Source organism: Canis aureus, chromosome 26 (genome assembly GCF_053574225.1).
Source record: "Canis aureus isolate CA01 chromosome 26, VMU_Caureus_v.1.0, whole genome shotgun sequence".
Classification (NCBI taxonomy): Eukaryota; Metazoa; Chordata; class Mammalia; order Carnivora; family Canidae; genus Canis; species Canis aureus.
The window spans coordinates 11,993,021-12,011,430 of record NC_135636.1 but is presented as its reverse complement, the minus strand read 5'-3'; the positions used below and the strand labels follow the sequence as shown (position 1 = coordinate 12,011,430).

At 45.5% G+C, this 18,410-nt stretch overlaps 1 protein-coding gene and 1 long non-coding RNA gene across 24 annotated transcripts in view; one reads left to right on the top strand and one right to left on the bottom strand.

Annotated features, from left to right (window-relative positions):
• Positions 1-7,818, top strand: part of LOC144297901 (uncharacterized) — a 29,408-nt gene extending 21,590 nt beyond the window's left edge. For 4 of the 7 annotated variants that reach the window (XR_013364797.1, XR_013364792.1, XR_013364793.1 and 1 more), the window contains one exon: positions 5,739-7,818. This is a non-coding gene — a long non-coding RNA (uncharacterized LOC144297901). Of the gene's footprint in view, positions 1-253 lie in introns of all 7 variants that reach the window. The other 3 variants (XR_013364794.1, XR_013364798.1, XR_013364795.1) reach the window with 3 other exon arrangements.
• The window catches only part of KIF16B (kinesin family member 16B), a 314,538-nt gene that overhangs the window by 5,332 nt on the left and 290,796 nt on the right, over positions 1-18,410 (bottom strand). For 12 of the 17 annotated variants that reach the window (XR_013364784.1, XR_013364778.1, XR_013364780.1 and 9 more), the window contains one exon: positions 246-440. Coding sequence is in view for 6 of the 17 variants with exons in the window: in XM_077872137.1 (XP_077728263.1) it covers positions 246-440 (195 nt within the window). In the remaining 11 variants the exon portion in view is untranslated. Of the gene's footprint in view, positions 1-245; positions 441-8,252; positions 9,554-18,410 lie in introns of those variants that run through there. The other 5 variants (XM_077872138.1, XM_077872142.1, XM_077872141.1 and 2 more) reach the window with 1 other exon arrangement.

The following is an 18,410-nucleotide window of genomic DNA, read 5'->3' as shown; positions in this document are numbered from 1 at the left end:
AAGCCCTTAACCATAGGGCTCACTCCCCTGCTGGATGCCCTAGAAACCAGTGTGTGCCCCCTGGGCCTATTGGGACCTACTTCTGCCTTACTTGGCCATGGCATTAGAGAAGATCCTTCCAAAGTGCCTTTCTTTGTCACATAAGGGGAGAGTGAGAAAAACCAACTATCATGGCAGTGCAGGACTGGTGTCCTACGATGCTTTGGTTTCTTGTCTTTTTAAAGCAGTCTGTAAATAGTTCTTACCATTTCAGACAAACTAGCACGTGGCAAAGGCCGGGTGAGGCTGGAGATGCTTGCGGTAGCATTTCCCACAGGATGAGATGGCATCACACTGGGCAGGTCCCACATGGCTGCGGCTGTTTTGAGAGACAAGAGTGTCCAGTCTCTTGGGCTACCTGAGAAAGGTTTGCAACACATTTCACCATTGCAGGTCAGCGCCTAGAGGGCAGAGGGCATGAGGATTAATTCCCAGACTAGCACCCTGTGCCCGGCAATCAGCATACACAGCACCTCGACCACGTCCAGTGATGGGTTGTGGTGGGGGCCTGAGGGCACGGATTCCAGATTGTTCTCTGAGACTTGATGGGTAGCTGGTAAGTGTTAGGCCCAGGCTTCAACTGGAGCAAAAGCTCAGTGTGCCAGTTTGTGAACGCGGATCTCCCCCAAACCCACACCAGTCTGCTCTGGGAGGCAGAGACCAGAACTCCGCAAACCCTATTTCTGCTCTGCCAGCTGCTCCCAGTCAGGATCTGCCAAGGCAGGGCCCTAGAGAGAGACCCCCAGGCTGGGGGAGCGAGAAAGGATGTTTCTTTTGCTGTCTCTTCCTGTGAGCATCATCTCAGCAACACTTCTGGTCTTCCTCTCCTGATTAGATCACTCCCTGTTGCTGTCAGCTTTGCCTCCGCCACACTCCTGCCACCCAGGAGCAGCAGCTGAGTCCAGCTTGCAGTTTTCCCAACATGTGCCAATGAGCCTCACTGTGGCCCCACCCGCAGAGACACCAGCACCTCCCCCCCTCGGAGGCCTGGTCCCAGCTCCCTCAGACCCTTTCTGCAGCTCGGACACCAGCACCAGCCCTGGTGCCCCTTTCTCTTTGCACTCTCAGTTTCAACTCCGTGGGGCACCTTTCCTCCATGCTTCTGACTTCCTTCTCGTGCCCTCCCAGCTTTCAGGGTGGCAGCTGCTTCCTGTAGTTACTACTTTGAGTTCTCTGATTTTTACTTTTTAAGTGACCTAGAATTTTTTAAAAATTCTTTTTATGAAAATAACTGGCGTGCTATCTCCCGACTCACCCCATGATTGACACACTCCTCATTTTCCTCTAATCCAGGCAGGGACAGTGGGCCTGGAGCTAACCGAGGACATTGAGGCTCCAGTTAGGGACTTGGGTAGGCCACAACCTCTCTCAAGCTGCTTTACTTTTGGTAAACGAAGAAATGGATTTGAGTCAGAGATGGTAACCTGGGGAGAGAGCAGCCTGAGGGTGCGGACTTGCCTGCACACGCACTTCTGCAACATGCTCTGAAGTCCCTTTGGAGAGGATGTCCTCGCCATCTCCATGTGGACTGCCTAGTATCCAAATGGATTGTAGATCCAGATTGTTTCCAAGGCTCCTTCCAGCTCTGACAACCTTTTGTCTGTAGCCAGGTGCACTGCTGTCCCGCTCACAACCTGTGATTTTGCCAGGAGCTTGGAGAATGTCCCAAAGGTGGTGCAACTCAACTGAGGCAATTTCAGCAATTTCAGCCTGGTCATAGGCACACGAAGAAAATGCAAGAAATAACTGGCCCCTCTGCTGGGGCCACTCTGAGCAACACAGACCTCCCGGGAGGTATTAAAAGTATGCTAAGTTGTGTTCTCCGGGGCCTCCGTGGGTTATAACCTATCCCTCATCCACAAGATGCTGTTTTACTGGCAGGCTTTCCAGAACAGATGGAGACTTTTCTTCTACGCTTTGAATGCTTTGCTTGGCTTAAGGACACAAGAGGCTTGGACTCTGGTAGCAGAAGGCTCATGGTTTTTTGGAAACTAGCAGGGCTCCTGCCATCTCTAAGAGTATCCGAGGCTTTCAGCAGCCCCACCAGTTCACTGAGGTCACAGCCACACGTGCAAAGCAGTGGCACATGGAGTTGGCGTGGCACTCAGTAGAGGCAGCAGGAAGCTGATACTACTGAATGCTGAAAAGAAGTGCATGGGCAGCCAGAGGGCCCTGGCTTTTAACTTGAATAGATTTGTCCCTGCACAAAAGCTACTTAGGGAGGGAGTCTTTGAAGGGTCCCTGCCCCCAACAAAATCAACTCTTACCTCAGCATGCACAGCCCTGTTGACTCTGCGAGACAAGCGTTTGAGCCAGAGGAACATCAGAGAGAAGGTACATGAGCCTGGCTGTTTGTGATCCCTGAGGCCCCTGTGTCCCAGGCTGAGCACAACCCTCTACTTCTGCTGTACCTTCTTCTCACGTGACACGTGTCCTGGCCTCCATGGCCTCTTGCTCGTGTGGGAAGCTTTCACTGGCCGCAGCCACAGCCAATGGCAGTCTGACCCTATTAGCGATACTGTCCTTGGTGGGGGCCAAGGAGGACTCTCTCTGCTCGCATCCATCCACCGGAGAAGCTAGTTTACTAAACGGCTTGGTGAATTAATGCACGAAGAGCAATGGTCCTTTTGAACGGTAGCACTGAATTCATACAAATTGGATCAGACGAAAATGTTTTGAGCACCTTGAGTTAGGAACGTCAGTCTCTGAGCCATCATATCCACAGAAACTTGACCTGCTTCATTGAGCCCCAGTCTCAGGCTGGCTGAGAGAGGTTTTGCTTTCTGTTCCAGTCAAGGGGCTTCTCTGTACATCCAATGGATGGGCTACAGGCTGTTTTTTTAATCTAGAAATAATCTTTTCTCGTACAGAGGAGGCTGGGATGATGATGCTCAGGCTCAGAAGGTAGATAGAGGGCTTGATGTCCACGTGGGGCTGCAGATCATGTCACCCCAGGCTTAAGGAGGACACAGCGTCCCTGTGCGGTCGCTGGTCTAAATCATGAAACAAACCCCACAACTAGCTCAGTTCCTTGACAGTGGTGTCTCGTAGGAACCCAAAGACAAGACACGAGCTTTACTTGGATTTGCTGGCAACCGTGGTATGGAAGTTTGGACACACCCCAGCCAGATAACCGAGGCTCTGCGGAGAACATGCTTCTCTAAGGCGAGAGCCTCTGAAATCTCAGAACCTTAAATACACTGATAGTCAAAGTTGTAAGAGCAGAACCGGCAGGCTCTGCGGCTCTCCCCAGATTGCTGTCCCTCGGTTGTTAACATGTAATCGGGAAGTTTGCTTCTCTTTATTACCTGTGATTTAAAGGATGAGCGCTAGTTACCACGAGCTCTTCCTCCCCAGGGATATCCTTCCAGAACAGTGGTAGCTGATGGGAAACGTGATCTCATTTACAAAATTTCAGCCAGCAACCTCTCAAGTGCCCTTTCCTCTGGCTGCTGTCTCTCTCCAATATGTCACTGTCCCTTATGTTCTCTTCAGGTTACAGCGATGATGAGTTTTCCCTCTTGCACTCGCTTTCCTCAATTTGGAGCAATCTCTCTGCCTCCTTGGCACTCATTTCTCCTCACTGCTCAGGTATTAGCTTAGGAAAATCGCAGAGCCTCCCAAATGAGATCACTGGTCTAGTATGTTCTCCCAGCACTGCCTACTCTTGCTCCGTGACATTTGTCACTTTGGTTGCACCAGCACAGGTGAGTTGCCGAGTGCACTGAGCTCCCTGAGGGCTGGCCCTTGGCCACACTGCTCACCACTGTGGGAGGGGAGGGGCCCAGCCCCGTGCTAGGCCGGGGAAGGTGCTCATGAGCACGTGTTGAATGACTGGTGACATGTTGGTGCCAGCAAGGAGCAGGCTAATTCTCTAACAACCAGGAATGAGCAGAACACAGCCTGTTGGCTCTAGATCTCTGTGCCATGTTCTCTTGGCTGAGATCTCAACACTGAGCGTGGCCAGTGGAAGGAATCACACGGATGGCTGAAGTTTGGTGTGATCCTTCCTTCACCATCCCCATGGAAGGAAGGGGCTGGGTGGTGGCTATGACACGCACAGAAATGGCTTCAAGTTGGGCAAGCACTGTCCGTACTTTATGGGCTAAGGCCCACCTCGCTGTGTCTGCAAGGTCCGGAGAGGAGTGGCTCACACAGGGACGTGGGGCCCGGCCAGCTGGCAGCAGTTTCCTGATGAGAAACACACATACGTGCAACAGACAGCAAGCCCGGTGGCCAGCAAGCTCTTCAGATGCAGGCTCCACCGCAGAATATTCTGCCCTTCAGATCCTGAGGGGACCACCACACTCTCTGGCCAAGAGTTCTTCACGAGAAATATCTAAGGCTGCTGCCCTTGTGCCTGAAGGCAGAGAATCCTGTATCATGTAAACATGACCTTCCCCATCTGTTTATAAGGGAGTAACAGCCAGTGTTTTAATATGACTGCAACCAAAGAATTGCACCCCCTGTGAATCGACTTTTTTACATCCATTAAATTTAGGGCTTAGGGGCACCTAGGAGGCTCAGTTGGCTAAGTGTCTGCCTTCGGCTCAGGTCATAATCCTAGGGTCCTGGGCTGGAGCCCCATGTTGGGCTCCCCAGAGGGGAACCTGCTCCCTCTCCCTCTGCCTGCCGCTTCCCCTGCTAGTGTGAGCACACACTCTCTGATAAATAAAATCTTAAAAAAAAAAAAAAATTAGGGCTTAAAACACCATATGAAAGAGAGTCATTTATAATGTCAAGCTACCCCCCCGCCGCCACCACCACATCCCTCCAACCCCCACACCAGTTTCTAGCTTATTTTCAGGAGAGAAGCTAACAGGATTTAGAATAATTTAAAGTGCAAATATTAAAGAAAGCTCTTAATCACCACAAACTAGTAGATTGTTCGCTGTGATTCCTCTAAGAGATTCCCTGGCAGCTTTGGAGAAGCAGCTGCAGTCTTCGGCCTCCCTCCTTCCCTTTCTTCCGCATGGCTGAGAAGGAAGAGGAACCTCAGGAATAGCAGGCCCCTGGGCTGTAATTCAGCGAGAAGCTCTCAGGCACAATGTTAAGTGCTACTGAAACACTTCTGCAAATATTAACTGTGCTTAAGGATTTTTGACGCTTTGAGGAAAAGAACTCTGTTTTCAAGCAGTGAAGATATTTGACTATATTTTTCATGTGTTTTTCCCCCCAGTCTTAAATTCTAGAGACAGGTTTCTTTCTTTCTGGTGACCTGCCTTAATGGTACTGAACACTGTATGTTGACCCTATGGGGCTTTCGCATTCAGCTGATGCATTTCCACTACACATCGCCGATTTTGTACCTAGTGCACTTTTCCACTTTAAATGCGTGAAGAGAGATGGCTTGTGCATCTTTTTTGCAAACACATTTATCCCTCTCTCCCTGAGAGGAAAACATTCTGCTTTTCCAGCAACAGAAAAGGAGCAAAATCAAATCAATGAACCTCAAATTCCCACAGAAGAATCAGTTTTTGGAGAGGTAACCCCCCAGAGAAAGAAAAGCTTCATTATTTTATTTTCAAATGAAGGGGTACCAAATGGGCACAAAGAAAGAACATTTTATATTTAGTCATTTTCCAAGAGATGCACAAAAGGGAGAACTTCTTAGAAAGGCACAGGGTACCTCAGGGGACAGTACCAGAGCTTTGTGTGCAGAACTGCAGTGATAAACGCATGTGAATTGCTATTTGCAGGGAACAAGGATGAAGTCCTATCCTTGAACCCCTTCAGTTCAGCCAACTGTCTCTGCCTCTCCTACTGTCTCAAAATGTAACCGAATTCTCTACTGGGTTGCTAAATGAAGGCTTCTGAAAGTAACAGCCTGCCCAACACCAACACAGTTCCTGATTACCCCCCAGATACTGCTGAAGGATCAATTTGGTATATGATGCTGTAGAAATTTATGATAAATGGATTTGTTTCAACTCGGAAGTAATTCTGTATCGTGCAAAATTCTGTATTGTGTGAAATTCAAAAATCACAGAATCGTTACCCATGTAATTATCCTCAGAAAAGAACACTCTTTTTTTTAAATTTTTTTTTTTTAGAAAAGAACACTCTTAACAGAAGAACATAACCAGGTCCTCTTCTTGCAAGTGGAAAGAACACTGCTGTTAAAAGGAAGGATATACAAGGTTTAATTTGCCAAGACTGAGTCCCCTTAGATTAATGGTCTTTATTTCGTTTTCCCAAAACATACATCAACTGCTTTAGTTTTATGTAGATTGTCAAGAAGTGTATTTCAAACCTCTTTTGAACACTACTGATTGGAAAGCAGGACACCACTGAATATCTTCTCGTGACTGTCTTGAATTGACATCCAAGTGCCTTCTGAGGAGATGAGGTTTGCCTTGTGGTAGGCTCAGCATAAGTAATAATCAGTCCCATCACAACAGGACACTGCTCTCCATCTCCGAGAGCATGTCTGAGGAAATGATGGGGCACATGTGGGATTGTGCCCTGGGGGAGAGGAGTCTGAATCTTCCCTTTGAAACTTGAACCCACAACACCAATGTGCCCCAGCTGTGAGGCCGGAAACTGTGGCCTAGCAGCAGCTACACATCTGAGTTCACAGATGCTCTAAGCTGTGAAACTCCGGTTGCTTCTGCCCAGACTCCCAAACATATGCTGTCTAGAGCACTGAGTACGGGTAGCCAGGGCCAAATTGAGCAGAACTGAGTATTTGTATATACAAATGTAAATAGAAGTGGCCCTGGGGCCTGGTTACCCTGTTCATGAATCTTTAAAGCATCTCCCCATTATTGGCCAGAGAATCTTCTAGATGTCCATCATTAGAGAGCCAGCATGTCTTGGTTACTATCTATTCACATGCCCCAAATTAATCAAAGGTCTGGGTGGGATCCAGGCTGAAGATGCCTGTACTGCTTGTGATTATAAACAAGTGTGGTGCACACATTTTATTGCAGAAGCAAGACCTAGGACATGCTAGAGCAGCTTAAATAAAGACTTCTAAGTTCCTTAGATTTGTTCAACTGGCTACAAAAATATTGTAAATCAATGGCACCTCAATCTGAATTGCCTAAAATGGTCATCTTAGCATTAATTTGATGCGCTTGAAGTAATAACCTATGCATTTGCTAATTTTCTTTTACTCCTTTGAATCAGTCAAAACAAGCCTCCCATTTTGTCATCCTGACTCTTACAACTGTTTTTTTGTCTTCACTCCAGGAAGGGATTCCATTATTTGTTTAGGTGAGACTGTACATTGGCTTTTCCGCACTCCCTCATGTTGTATTCAGATCAAGCTGATTCCTAGTTTGTATTTCATGTCCACACACCAGAGGCCTACCTGGTCCATCCACCAGGAGTAGTTATTCCCCTGTTCATAAGCATGGCTAGAATGGGACCTAGAGATCATCTTGTGCAACAGCTTGGTTTTCAGTCGGGGAGGCTCAGGCTCAGAGAGGTGAAATGACCCACACTTCCAGCACAGCTGGCTTTAGCCAGAGCCTGTTAGTGCTTGAACTTCAAACTCAACACTGATTTCTTAAAATGAGGGTTTGGAATGAAAGGGTCCTCTGATTCCTGCACTTCTTACAAACACACACATTTGCTTATTCTTGCCAAGTTAGTACTGTGTCTTGTGTCACTTCAATGATACGCGTGTGTGAGCCTGGCCTCCGGTACAGATCCAAAAGGGCAGGGGACAGATTATCTGGTCAGTGAAGAAAACCATTTGGTTTACTCAGCAAACGAAGGGAAATCTGTACTGTTGTGACTCTCTTTAAATAAAGGACCTATGGTTAATTATTATCCCTCAGCTTTTATCCTTTAATCTCTAGGTTTAAATTCTCTGGTAGTAACTGCCTTTCTAAACCTATGCCTGTAATCACCGCTGTAGACAAAAGCAAGTCTTTCTGTAGCAATTTTTGAAGTCCTCATTTCTTCTCATGTTAAACTATGATATCTAATTAGTATAATAATAGTTTTCTCCCTTATTGGGATAACTGCATCTTTAAACATATTTTTCAGGTTGGAGAGCTCAGTTGCACAGGCATATCCTCGAAGCCTGAATGCAAACATGTTTTGTTACCCCGTTCATTTGTGGCTTCAAATGTTACTCCAATGGCATCTTCTGAGACACAAATGCTAAATTATACATTATAGATCTTTCCAAACACATTAGATAAATTTTTAAACAGACCAGTAGGGATGATCATGTTATAAACTTAAAATGAGCTACAGGATAGATTCTATGACTTCATTTAATATTGATAGCAGCTCAATTTAAATTTTGAAAAAGCAAATACCTTTAATAAATTTGGTGTGAACGATTATATATTTTGATACAACTATTGTATAGGCATGTGTACATATATAAATCTATAGGTAGAATTATATATATTTCCATATATACCACATATATATTTTTTCTACTCACATTTTTCACTTTAGTAAAACAAAGCAGTTTACTGTACATAGATGTGCAATGCTACATTAAGTCCTGAGTAATTTAAGGGATCATTAATCAACTACTATAAATTCTAGTCTTTCAGCCAAAGATCCAGTAGATTCTGTAACAAAAATGTGAAAAAAAGTAACATTTAAAAATAGGCTTTCAGCTATGCGCTTGTTTTGTGCTTAGCAGAATAAGCTCAAGAATGCACCGTGGCCATTTACATTTGGGGAAATCTCCTCAAATATTCAAGATTAAACAAATATCCTATTTGTATGGATTTACAGAAGCTTTATGTGATGTCACCTACATCCAATTTGTCAAGCATGGAAGATTCCAGTCATGATTGGACCAAAATTCCCTTTTGCAGAATATGAAATTCTGTGTAAACATCAGTGGTTAGGTATTGTACAAAAGTTCCGACTCAAATGAGGGGAAAAAGAAAAAAAGAATACAATGAAATAATTTAAAATGCTTCTCTTGGGATGTTGCCAGCCATGTGGAAGGAATATAAAAAATAAGACATATTTTGGTGGAAGAGGAAACCAGATGACAGTCATTTAAGGGATGTCTGAAGAGCCGCCCACTTACTTCGGGGAGGTCCTGGGCTGGCTGGGCTCAGAGGGCCCAAGACAATCCAGCCACACCCCTTTTACCCCATGGGCAGACTCCTTTGTGAGAAGAAGGAAGCAGTGTGGAGAGAAGGCCACATTTGATGGCAATGGGACAGCAAAGCTGCCTGTCGGGGTCACGTCAGCAAAGCGAAACATGCCCGTCCTGGCTTCAGGCACTCAGTAGGCCCCGGTGAGGCAGCCTGAGCCAGCTGTTGCGCATCTGGCCGCAGCAGGAGGAGGCTGCCCTGCACCGGGCCAGCCACTCCGACGAGAAGGCACTGCATTGGTGGTTTGGGTGGTTTGTCCATCACCCCCAGCTCTACCCCGTCCCGTGGCTGCTGTAGTCAAAGACTCCCTTCTTGAAGAATGGTGAGAACTCGCAAATGGTGTGTTTGGAAAGAGTGAGCCCCACTTTGTCGATGTGCAGGGGGGATGTCGCAGATTGGAGCATCACGCTGAAAAAATCCCTGAGGTATTTCTGAGGAAGAGACAAGAGACAGAGCATGGTGAGATGTTGGGTGGGATCAAGGAGAGGAGAATGAGGTATTTCTGAGGAAGATACAGAGCACAATGATATATTGTTGGGTGAGATCAAGGAGAGAAGAAACTGCAGACACAACTTGCTGCCCACTTTAAAAGAGCTGTTGCTGTCATTACAAACAGTCTATGGAACTCTGTGAGGCCTTGGCTGTCACCGCACCAAGCCACTGCATCCATGATGCAGGTGACTTCTCTGCACAGAGAAGTGGACTCATGGCCACATGGCCTCGGGTCCCCCTGCAGAGGATGCCCAGAGAAATAACAACGTGGTGCCTGGGGTCGGAGTGGGGAGGGGTCTGCTTTCCAGCAAGAGCGGCACTAGTTAAGATTCTGTTTTTTAACAAGTCATTTCCTCCCAACTTACTTATTAAATAGAAAGCTGATTAAAAGGAGGCAAAAAAAAAAAAAAAAAAAAAAAGGCTAGGCAAGGCATCTGTACAATGCTAAATGTGCTGCTGATGCGCATTTTTAAATGGTTACCGTCACTGTCTGCTTTGGATCCTTCTTATAAACTAAAGGAAGAGAAACACGAGGACAAGAGGGTCAGTTCCAAAAAACTAATATTTACAAATCATTCTGCAAAACCTATAATCCTCAATGAAAAGAAATTCTTACTAAGATTAATTGCTCTGAATCCTTGGCACTGCCCCTCCCCCTGCCACACGTGTTTGTCACAGCATTCGCTGCCTTTTCTGGCACCAGCAAGCAAAGCATGTCTGGGACAAGGATCTCAGATGCCGGGATGGAATCAGGCGGGCTGCTGGCAGGATGTATTAAAGGAAAAGAGGACACACAAAAATAGTTAATATTTTTCAGGTCAGGCAAATGTTATTTATAACAGAATGGGACGGAATACAGGGGGTAGGGGTGGAGGTGGAACGGGAGGGAGGAAGCCTAAATCTTTATTTCTGACTCAGCTTGTTTCAGATTGTTATAAACAATCCTATCACAAACGTTGAAATTAAATGTAATAATTATGGACTTTGAGTAACAAAGAAATTTGTCTGAGGCCTCAGAAGCAGTGGTTCCCAGTCAGGGGTGATTTGTACCCTTGAAGACATACAACAGTGTCTGGAGACATTTCTGATTGACTGTCCCTCTGGGCTGGGGGGTATATCCAGGTGCATCCTACGATGCACGCATTATCACAATCCTAATGTCATCGTGCCATGACTGAGACACCTTGGCCCAGGGAGTGGAATTCAGCTTCCTCTATGAACTGCCAGCCTGAAATCTACTTCTGAAGGATGGCACTCTGCTGGAGGAAAATTCATCAGTTACTTTCTTAAATGTAATAATGAAGATTATCAATAATTAACGTTTGTATAGTAATTTGTAGTTTCTAAAAATCTTCTAATTTCTTTTTTTTTTAATTTTTTTTTTTATTTTTATTTATTTATGATAGTCACAGAGAGAGAGAGAGAGGCAGAGACACAGGCAGAGGGAGAAGCAGGCTCCATGCACCGGGAGCCTGATGTGGGATTCGATCCCGGGTCTCCAGGATCGCGCCCTGGGCCAAAGGCAGGCGCCAAACCACCGCGCCACCCAGGGATCCCTCTTCTAATTTCTTATTGCTGCACAGTCACTGCACATTCCTCAGACAATCTGATGAGTCCTGACACATGCATACGCCCAGGAAGCCATCCCCAAAGCAGTAGAACAAAACGCTCATACCATGCCCCCAAATTTCTGAACTCACCTAATTTTATGTTATCATCGTACTTGGCCTGGAATTACCTGTTTTTATTACTGTCAAACTCATTTTCGGGTAAGGATCCTGTTGCAGAAATGAGCAAGGCTACTAATCAGAAGAGGGGATTTAAAAACAAGTGTTTTTAACTCAGACTCTTTTTTTGTTCAATATACCTAAGATACTGGTCTCACAGTAATCTCTCAGGAAAGGAGCTTGAAAGAGCAATCAGGTGGAGGCAAGAAGGTGCCAAAACCATTTGCTGAAAAATGAAGATCTTACACCAGGACTTATTTTTATCAATGGCAAAAGGGAACCGTACTTCAACTTTGCTGGGGGAAGGGAAGCTGAGAACTGCAACTTTAGAGGGACCCGCAGTCCAGTCAATATGGATACGAGTGCACATCTGAGCCCACACCCAGCCAGCCAGCCAATGCTTGCAAATGCGATAAATGTAAGTGAGCAAATGGACTGTTGTTGACAGGTCAAGAGTGAAGTGTTTGGGACAAGGATGATAAGGAACTTGTGCACTGGAGCATGGGGCTGCAACTCTTCCGCCATGAACAGAGCCAGGCGGCTGAGCAGGCATCACATCCATAGCTTCCAGGCAGCCCCTACTCCCCTCTCCCACAGGCCACACCAATGTGCAGACTAATGCTCACAACCAACTTGCAGACTAATGCTCACAACCAACTTGCCTTCAAGATGAATTCTGCCAGAATGTGAAGAATTCACATCTGGGAACTGGTATCCTACCAACATTTGTCATAATTAGTTCACAAGGTGGGGTGGGGGGCTTTAAAGGGCCAGTAGAGCCCAAAGAGTGTAAAGAAAAGTGAAAGTTAAAAACATAAATAGAAGAAAAAGTATCTGACATACCTTCCCCGCCAGGACACCACTATCAAGAGAACAGTAAACTAGGTGTAAGTAGGGCCTTTTTCTTTAAACAAACTCACTAGCATGTCTCCATGGAACTTGAGGTAGAAGGATCTCATTCAATGAATTATAAACATTACAGGAGAGTTTTTACATTATAAACCAAACCTCTGCTTAGCAGGACTGGGCAGCCTGGGTTCCCTTTACTTAGACTGCTTCCTTGGCCAAAGAAATGCTTTGATCAGAAGGTATTCTTTGCAGTGAGCTCGAGGTGCTCTGAAGTGTCTGAGTGAGTCACGGTAGCCCTGGTGGTGTGTCCAGAGCCACATGCCTGCAGCGGGCTGGCCAAATTCCTTCTGGTGAATGACAAAACCAAAGGACTACGTATAGGGCTGGGGACAGAAGACAACTAAACTTCCAGAAGGTTCTTGAGGTCACAGGCAGCAGCTCATTTTTCTTTGTAACCCCCACCATGCCTGACACACCACTGAGCTTGGGAAAAGTGCGTGGAAGGAACCCTGATGATTGATTCTGAGGCGTTAATTTTTAAAAATTCAGGTGTACACAGAGAAAACAGCACACATGCACAGCCAAATGAAACTTCAAAAAGTGGACACCCCTGTGTGATCAGCACCTAGGTAACAACAAGACAGCACTGCTAGTGCTCCCATACTCTCTCACGATCCTTTCCCCAAGAATAAGGCTATCCTATCTTTTCCTGACTTTTCCTACTGTCGCTTAATTTTGCCAGTTTTTGAACCTTGTGTTAATGGAATCACAGAGGACACTCTCTTTTGTGTCTGGCCCTCCTATGCTTCACATGGTGTACATGACATTCACACACCCTTTTAGGTATAGTTGCAGTTTGTTCATTCTCACTGCTGTATAGTATTCCTCATGTGAACATGCCTATTGCCTGCTTTGCACAGACAGGCACACAGGATGACTGGTTTGGTTCTTCCGTTTGAGCTCTTCTTCAGAGATGCAATGTGCCCCTACACAATGGTGTCTGGTGAATCAGGTTTATTGCTCTCTCTCCAGTAAAGAAATTCTCCCTTAGGATTTTAGGCTCAGGCCAAGATCAGCCAATGAACTAGAACTCTATTATTATGTCTGTTTAATATACATTATAATTATATATAATATACGTATTTAAATACACACATATTTACATTAGTCGTTTATGTTGCTTGGGCTCACAGTGTTTTCTACAGCATCTGTGGCTGAATGGAAAAAATTACAGTTCTTCCTGTCAAAGCTATCCCCCTTTTTATCGTCTAACTCTTCCTGGTATGTGAAAAATAAGTCAAGGAGCCAAGCTGCATCCCCAGGGTATTTCACTTTATAAAAAAATACTACCAAAAAAAAAAAAAGTATTACAAAAAATTGAAGAACATAAGCAGTTTAAGTGGCTTATCAGGGTCAGAAGGACAAAATAGGAAAAGGATTTGTGAAATCCAATATCCAATTTCTGTTTCTTTCACGTGGTATTTCTCCGAAAGGAAGGAAGGAAGGAAGGAAGGAAGGAAGGAAGGAAGGAAGGAAGAAAGAAAAAGAAAGAAAGAAAGAAAGAAAGAAAGAAAGAAAGAAAGAAAGAGAAAGAAAAAAACAGGCATATTTAAATCTTTGTAGCTATTAGGAACCACAGAAGGCCAGCAACCTTTGCCCACCCTGGAGGTGAGTATCTCATCCAAGTCTGCTTCATTAAACACTTGTCAGGGCCACTGTGAACAGGGCGTTGCACCCACTACCATTGTGCACATTTCAGGCCTGCCTTGCCCAGGGTAGCTGGAGGATGAAAGTCAGTTTAAACCAAATCCTTTACCAATAAGATTGCAACCCTGCAGTACAGAGCAAGGTGGGGGGGGGTGCAGGTACTGGGAGAGGGTCTGGGTATGAGTGATGGCGGGAAGGGCAGGGGCCACACGGAGATGGAGGGGCTTGCTGAGGAAAAGGGAAATGATGGAGGGTATGGATGGAGGCAGAACAGAAGACACAGGGGAGAGAAGGAAACAGCACAGCAATATTGGCGACCAAACTCTGGGAGCTATCAGTTTGGCAAGACAAAAAAGATTTAAGAATGATAAGAAACAGATGAGACATTTATCTAGGTTATTTACTTTTTGCTACTTGGACCAACACTAAATTATGAAATGTTTTCTTATTGATACTTTCAGGAAATCCAGTTTAGATGGCTGATCTTAAAGGCATAGTTCAGGACTGAAGCAGAGAATCTTGATTCCGTAATACGCCTTTCTTTCACAGTGTGCAGGAGTATCTTCCTGTTTTTTAAAGTCAGTCTATGCAGGGGTTGTGGGGGGTGGGGTAGAAGTAACCAGGACAGACAGGCCCCCTGGGTCTATTCCAATCAGTGTTAAATAGGCATGTGCTTTAACTCCCATCCCCAAACAAGACAAAATCCTACAGGGGACCAGGAGCTTTTTAAGAGAAGGTCAAAAGAGCACAGAAGGACATACAGCCTGTCCCAGAGATCCACGCCGGGCTCCTGACCTCTTCTTTCCAAAGCGGTCCTCTTCTTCAACTCATCCCTGCCAAGACCCTGAGGACTGTCTCCCACGTGCACACAACAGGCTGACTAGCCACCATCTGGTTACTTTTACAAGGGGCTATTTATCAAGGGCCTGCAGTGTTCCAGCCACAGTGAGAACTTCTCACGGTATATCTCATTTAACTATCACAACTTTATGAAGTAGGGACCATAATTATCCCATCTTCTAGATGAAGAAACTGAGGACCAGGAGGCTGAAGTAATGCCCTGAAGGTCACAGAGCATAGAAGTGGGAGTGGCAGCACACACATCCATATCTGCCAGCCCCAGGGACTGGGTATCAATCAGCAGCCTGCTGTCCAGTCTACCATTCCCCTATTTTCCTTTTGGCCACCCCCCACCTCCTGAGCACTGCCATCTTTCGCCAGGTAAACCCATCTACACTGAGCCAGATATGTTTGTTGCCTTTCCCAGACCTAAGGCTGCTCTCACAGAGACTGGGAGGCTCTGGGTTCTCTCGGGTTAAGTTCTATGCAAACACAAGAATGGGGAAAAAGATCTCTTGTGGTGAGGCTTATACTCTACACAGAGTCCAATGTAGCTGTGCCCACGCTTCCGTATCTTCCTTACAGAGCCTTGTGGGCACTGGCCATTTTGTAACTGCCCTGCTTCCTTTTTCCTTCCCAAATAGCACTCAGATTCCCTTCTGAAAAAGTATCTTTTCCCCTTCTTTGGGAAGACATAGGACAGAGGACTGGTGAATTGTTCCTGTTCATATTCTGGGATGGACACCCCATGGCCAAAAAGCTTAATGAAGATACCACTTGGCATCTGCTGGAACCAAGCTCTTCCAGATTGCACAGCCACTAGTACAGGGTGTTTTCAAGAGTGTAAGAAATTCAGGGAACTCTCAGAGGCCCAGCTGCGGGAGAGCCTTTGGTCTCGCCACTCCCAAGCCCAGGAGTGGAGGAATCCATGTTTTGACAATGGCCACAGTGATTTTGTATTGTTTGCAAACAAGTTAATGAACAATAAGCCCTGTCGTGCTGGCAGGTGGCAGGCACCAGTCTGAGTCTGAGGAAACCTTCCACCTATCCCACATACAAGCTCCTCAGGGTGCTAGTTTGAAGTCAGATCAAGATCTGTACAGGGCACCCAGCTCTTAGGAAAAGGTCAATCCTAGGAGGCTTTAGTGAGTAACATTTCAGATGGGTCAGCACATCCTAGTGGTACATCCCCAGCCAAGCACTAACCTGGAAGGTTCCTGCCCCAAACCCTGATATACACACAGGGCAATCTCAAAATTCCAACACCATTTCAAAACAACATTATTAATCTTTTGAACCAAAACACAGGCTAAAATGGTCTATTGGCTGTGTTAATGAGTTCTGAAAGGTGAAACACACTCCCTACAGCAATACAGAACAATTCAGCAAGAATTTAGTCAATTATTTTAGAGCTTTAGCCTGGCACCTCAATCAATACACCACATTAGGAAGAAAAAACTGAAAATATAATGTGCTGCTACATGCTATTTTCATTTTTATTTCATTTTTTTAAAGATTTTATTTATGTATTCATGAGAGACAGAGAGAGGCAGAGACATAGGCAGAAGGAGAAGTCCCATGTGGGGAACCCGATGTGGGACTCGATCCTGGGATTCTGCGATCATGCCCTGAGCCAAAGGCAAACGCTCAACCACTGAGCCACCCAGGCGTCCCTTTTATTTCATTCTTGATGAAGGTCATTATATTAACATGATTCATGTGTGACCTACAATACAATTTCTGTCTCCACTCTGGCTGAAAGTACTTCAATTACTATGACAACCTAGCTAAAAGCTGGCCTTAAGAGCCTCTGCTGGGTTATTCTTTTCAACTCAGGAGCTTCTGGATGAAATGCTAATCTAGTCATAGAGACCATGCACTCTCTGGTCCATCCATGCAAAGATCAGCAGCAAGTTAAATAAGGTGGTACTTCCCATCTTGCAGCCATTTCCTTTCAGGTCTGGAATCTAGAAAGGAAGGAAGATGGAGTGGCATCCACGCTCGGCAAACAGTATGAACAGGGGAGCCAGGCCAGCAGGTAAAGGGCTTTGTGTGAGGAACAGCAGGACCTGAAGGAAAACATGGAGGGCCCTGCACCTGGATTTGAGTCGCAGGCACGCTGTACAAAGCACTTCCCAGTTCATGAGCTCAAGAGAGCATGAAGATATACTGAGGAGGAGGAGGACCAGGTATGCATATCCTGTTTACAGGGGAGGAAAACTGAGATCCTAAGAGGCAGTGACTTAGCCAACATCAACAGTCCATAGAGGCTGACAAACAAGTGGCTCTTCAAATTCAGAAGAAAGTCAGATGGCCTAATATAATTCACAACGTACAACCCCTTAAGCATGAAATGTAAGGAGTCAATGTCAATGCAGCCCTTTATGGAGCCCATGCTCACAGAATTTGCCACTGTGTGTGTGTGTGTGTGTGTGTGTGTGTGTGTAGAGAACACGTGGGAGGGACACCTGGGTGGCTCAGTGGTTTAGCGCCTGCCTATGGCCCAGGGCGTGATCCTGGAGTCCTAGAATCGAGTCCCACGTCAGGCTTCCTGCATGGAGCCTGCTTCTCCCTCTGCCTGTGTCTCTGCCTCTCTCTCTCTCTCTCTCTCTCTCTCTCTGTCTCTCATGAATAAATAAATAAAATCTTAAAAAAAAAAAAGAGAGAGAGAGAGAACATGTGGGAATGAGAGTAGGGCCTCAGAAGCACTGGAAAAGACCTTATTATTTTTGGTTCCCTTCCTTCTGTTTTAATTACCAACGGGATAAAGTCAGGACTATTTTATGTTATTAAAAAGCTTGCTAATAAGGTTCATGACTGTAACGGCAAACTGCTGCTTCCTTCGTGGCCACGTACCACCCAGCTGTGTCACTCTCATGATTTCTCATTTCACAAAATTTTAACATAAATTCATAATTTAATTTAAAGTTATTGAAATCATTAAAACGTGCTTTAAAAATATAGTAGGGCCTTATCCACGTTTCCACTGTAACATATTAACAGGGAAGACAGTTTGCTGGAATTCCTCATTTCCAGAAGTCATTAGCCATGGTGGCAGCTTAAAGATAACAATCAGTCTAATAAGACTTAGAGGTTTCATTTACCTTGCAGCAGTTGGAAAATTCATCCTTGACTGACGGGTTCTGAAGACAGATCAAGCCAGGATGGAGACACGCTAGGATATTTCCAGACCCGAGAGAGGTCTGGTTACCAATGACTATGGGTCATGAATCAAACCAGTGGGGTCAATATTCACTCACTCAAGTCTTCCCAGTTTCAAACTCTCATAAATTCTAGTTGTGTCAACTAGAACTCTCTCTGGCTATTTAGGAATTCTAAAATTTGTCTCCACTGGATCAAAAATGCTGGCTTCCTTTCCTGACATGCCCCTAAATGTCCTCCACATTCTGATGAAATTAGGACAGTTTAAGTAACTCATCCATCCACCACAGTTACCACATACCTGCTCTACTTAGAGCTGTGTGCCAGGCACTGGGTATCTAATGTTGAATATACAGACACAAAACCTGTGCTGCCCTGTACCATGTCTTCATTGTTTGGAATCGTTCATCCAAATCCTTCTTGTCTTCTAAGGACTGGATGAGGTTTGTTCTTTGTTGGCTCTTCTCTCTCGAGACTTCATTCATGCACCCAACAGATATTTACTGAGAGC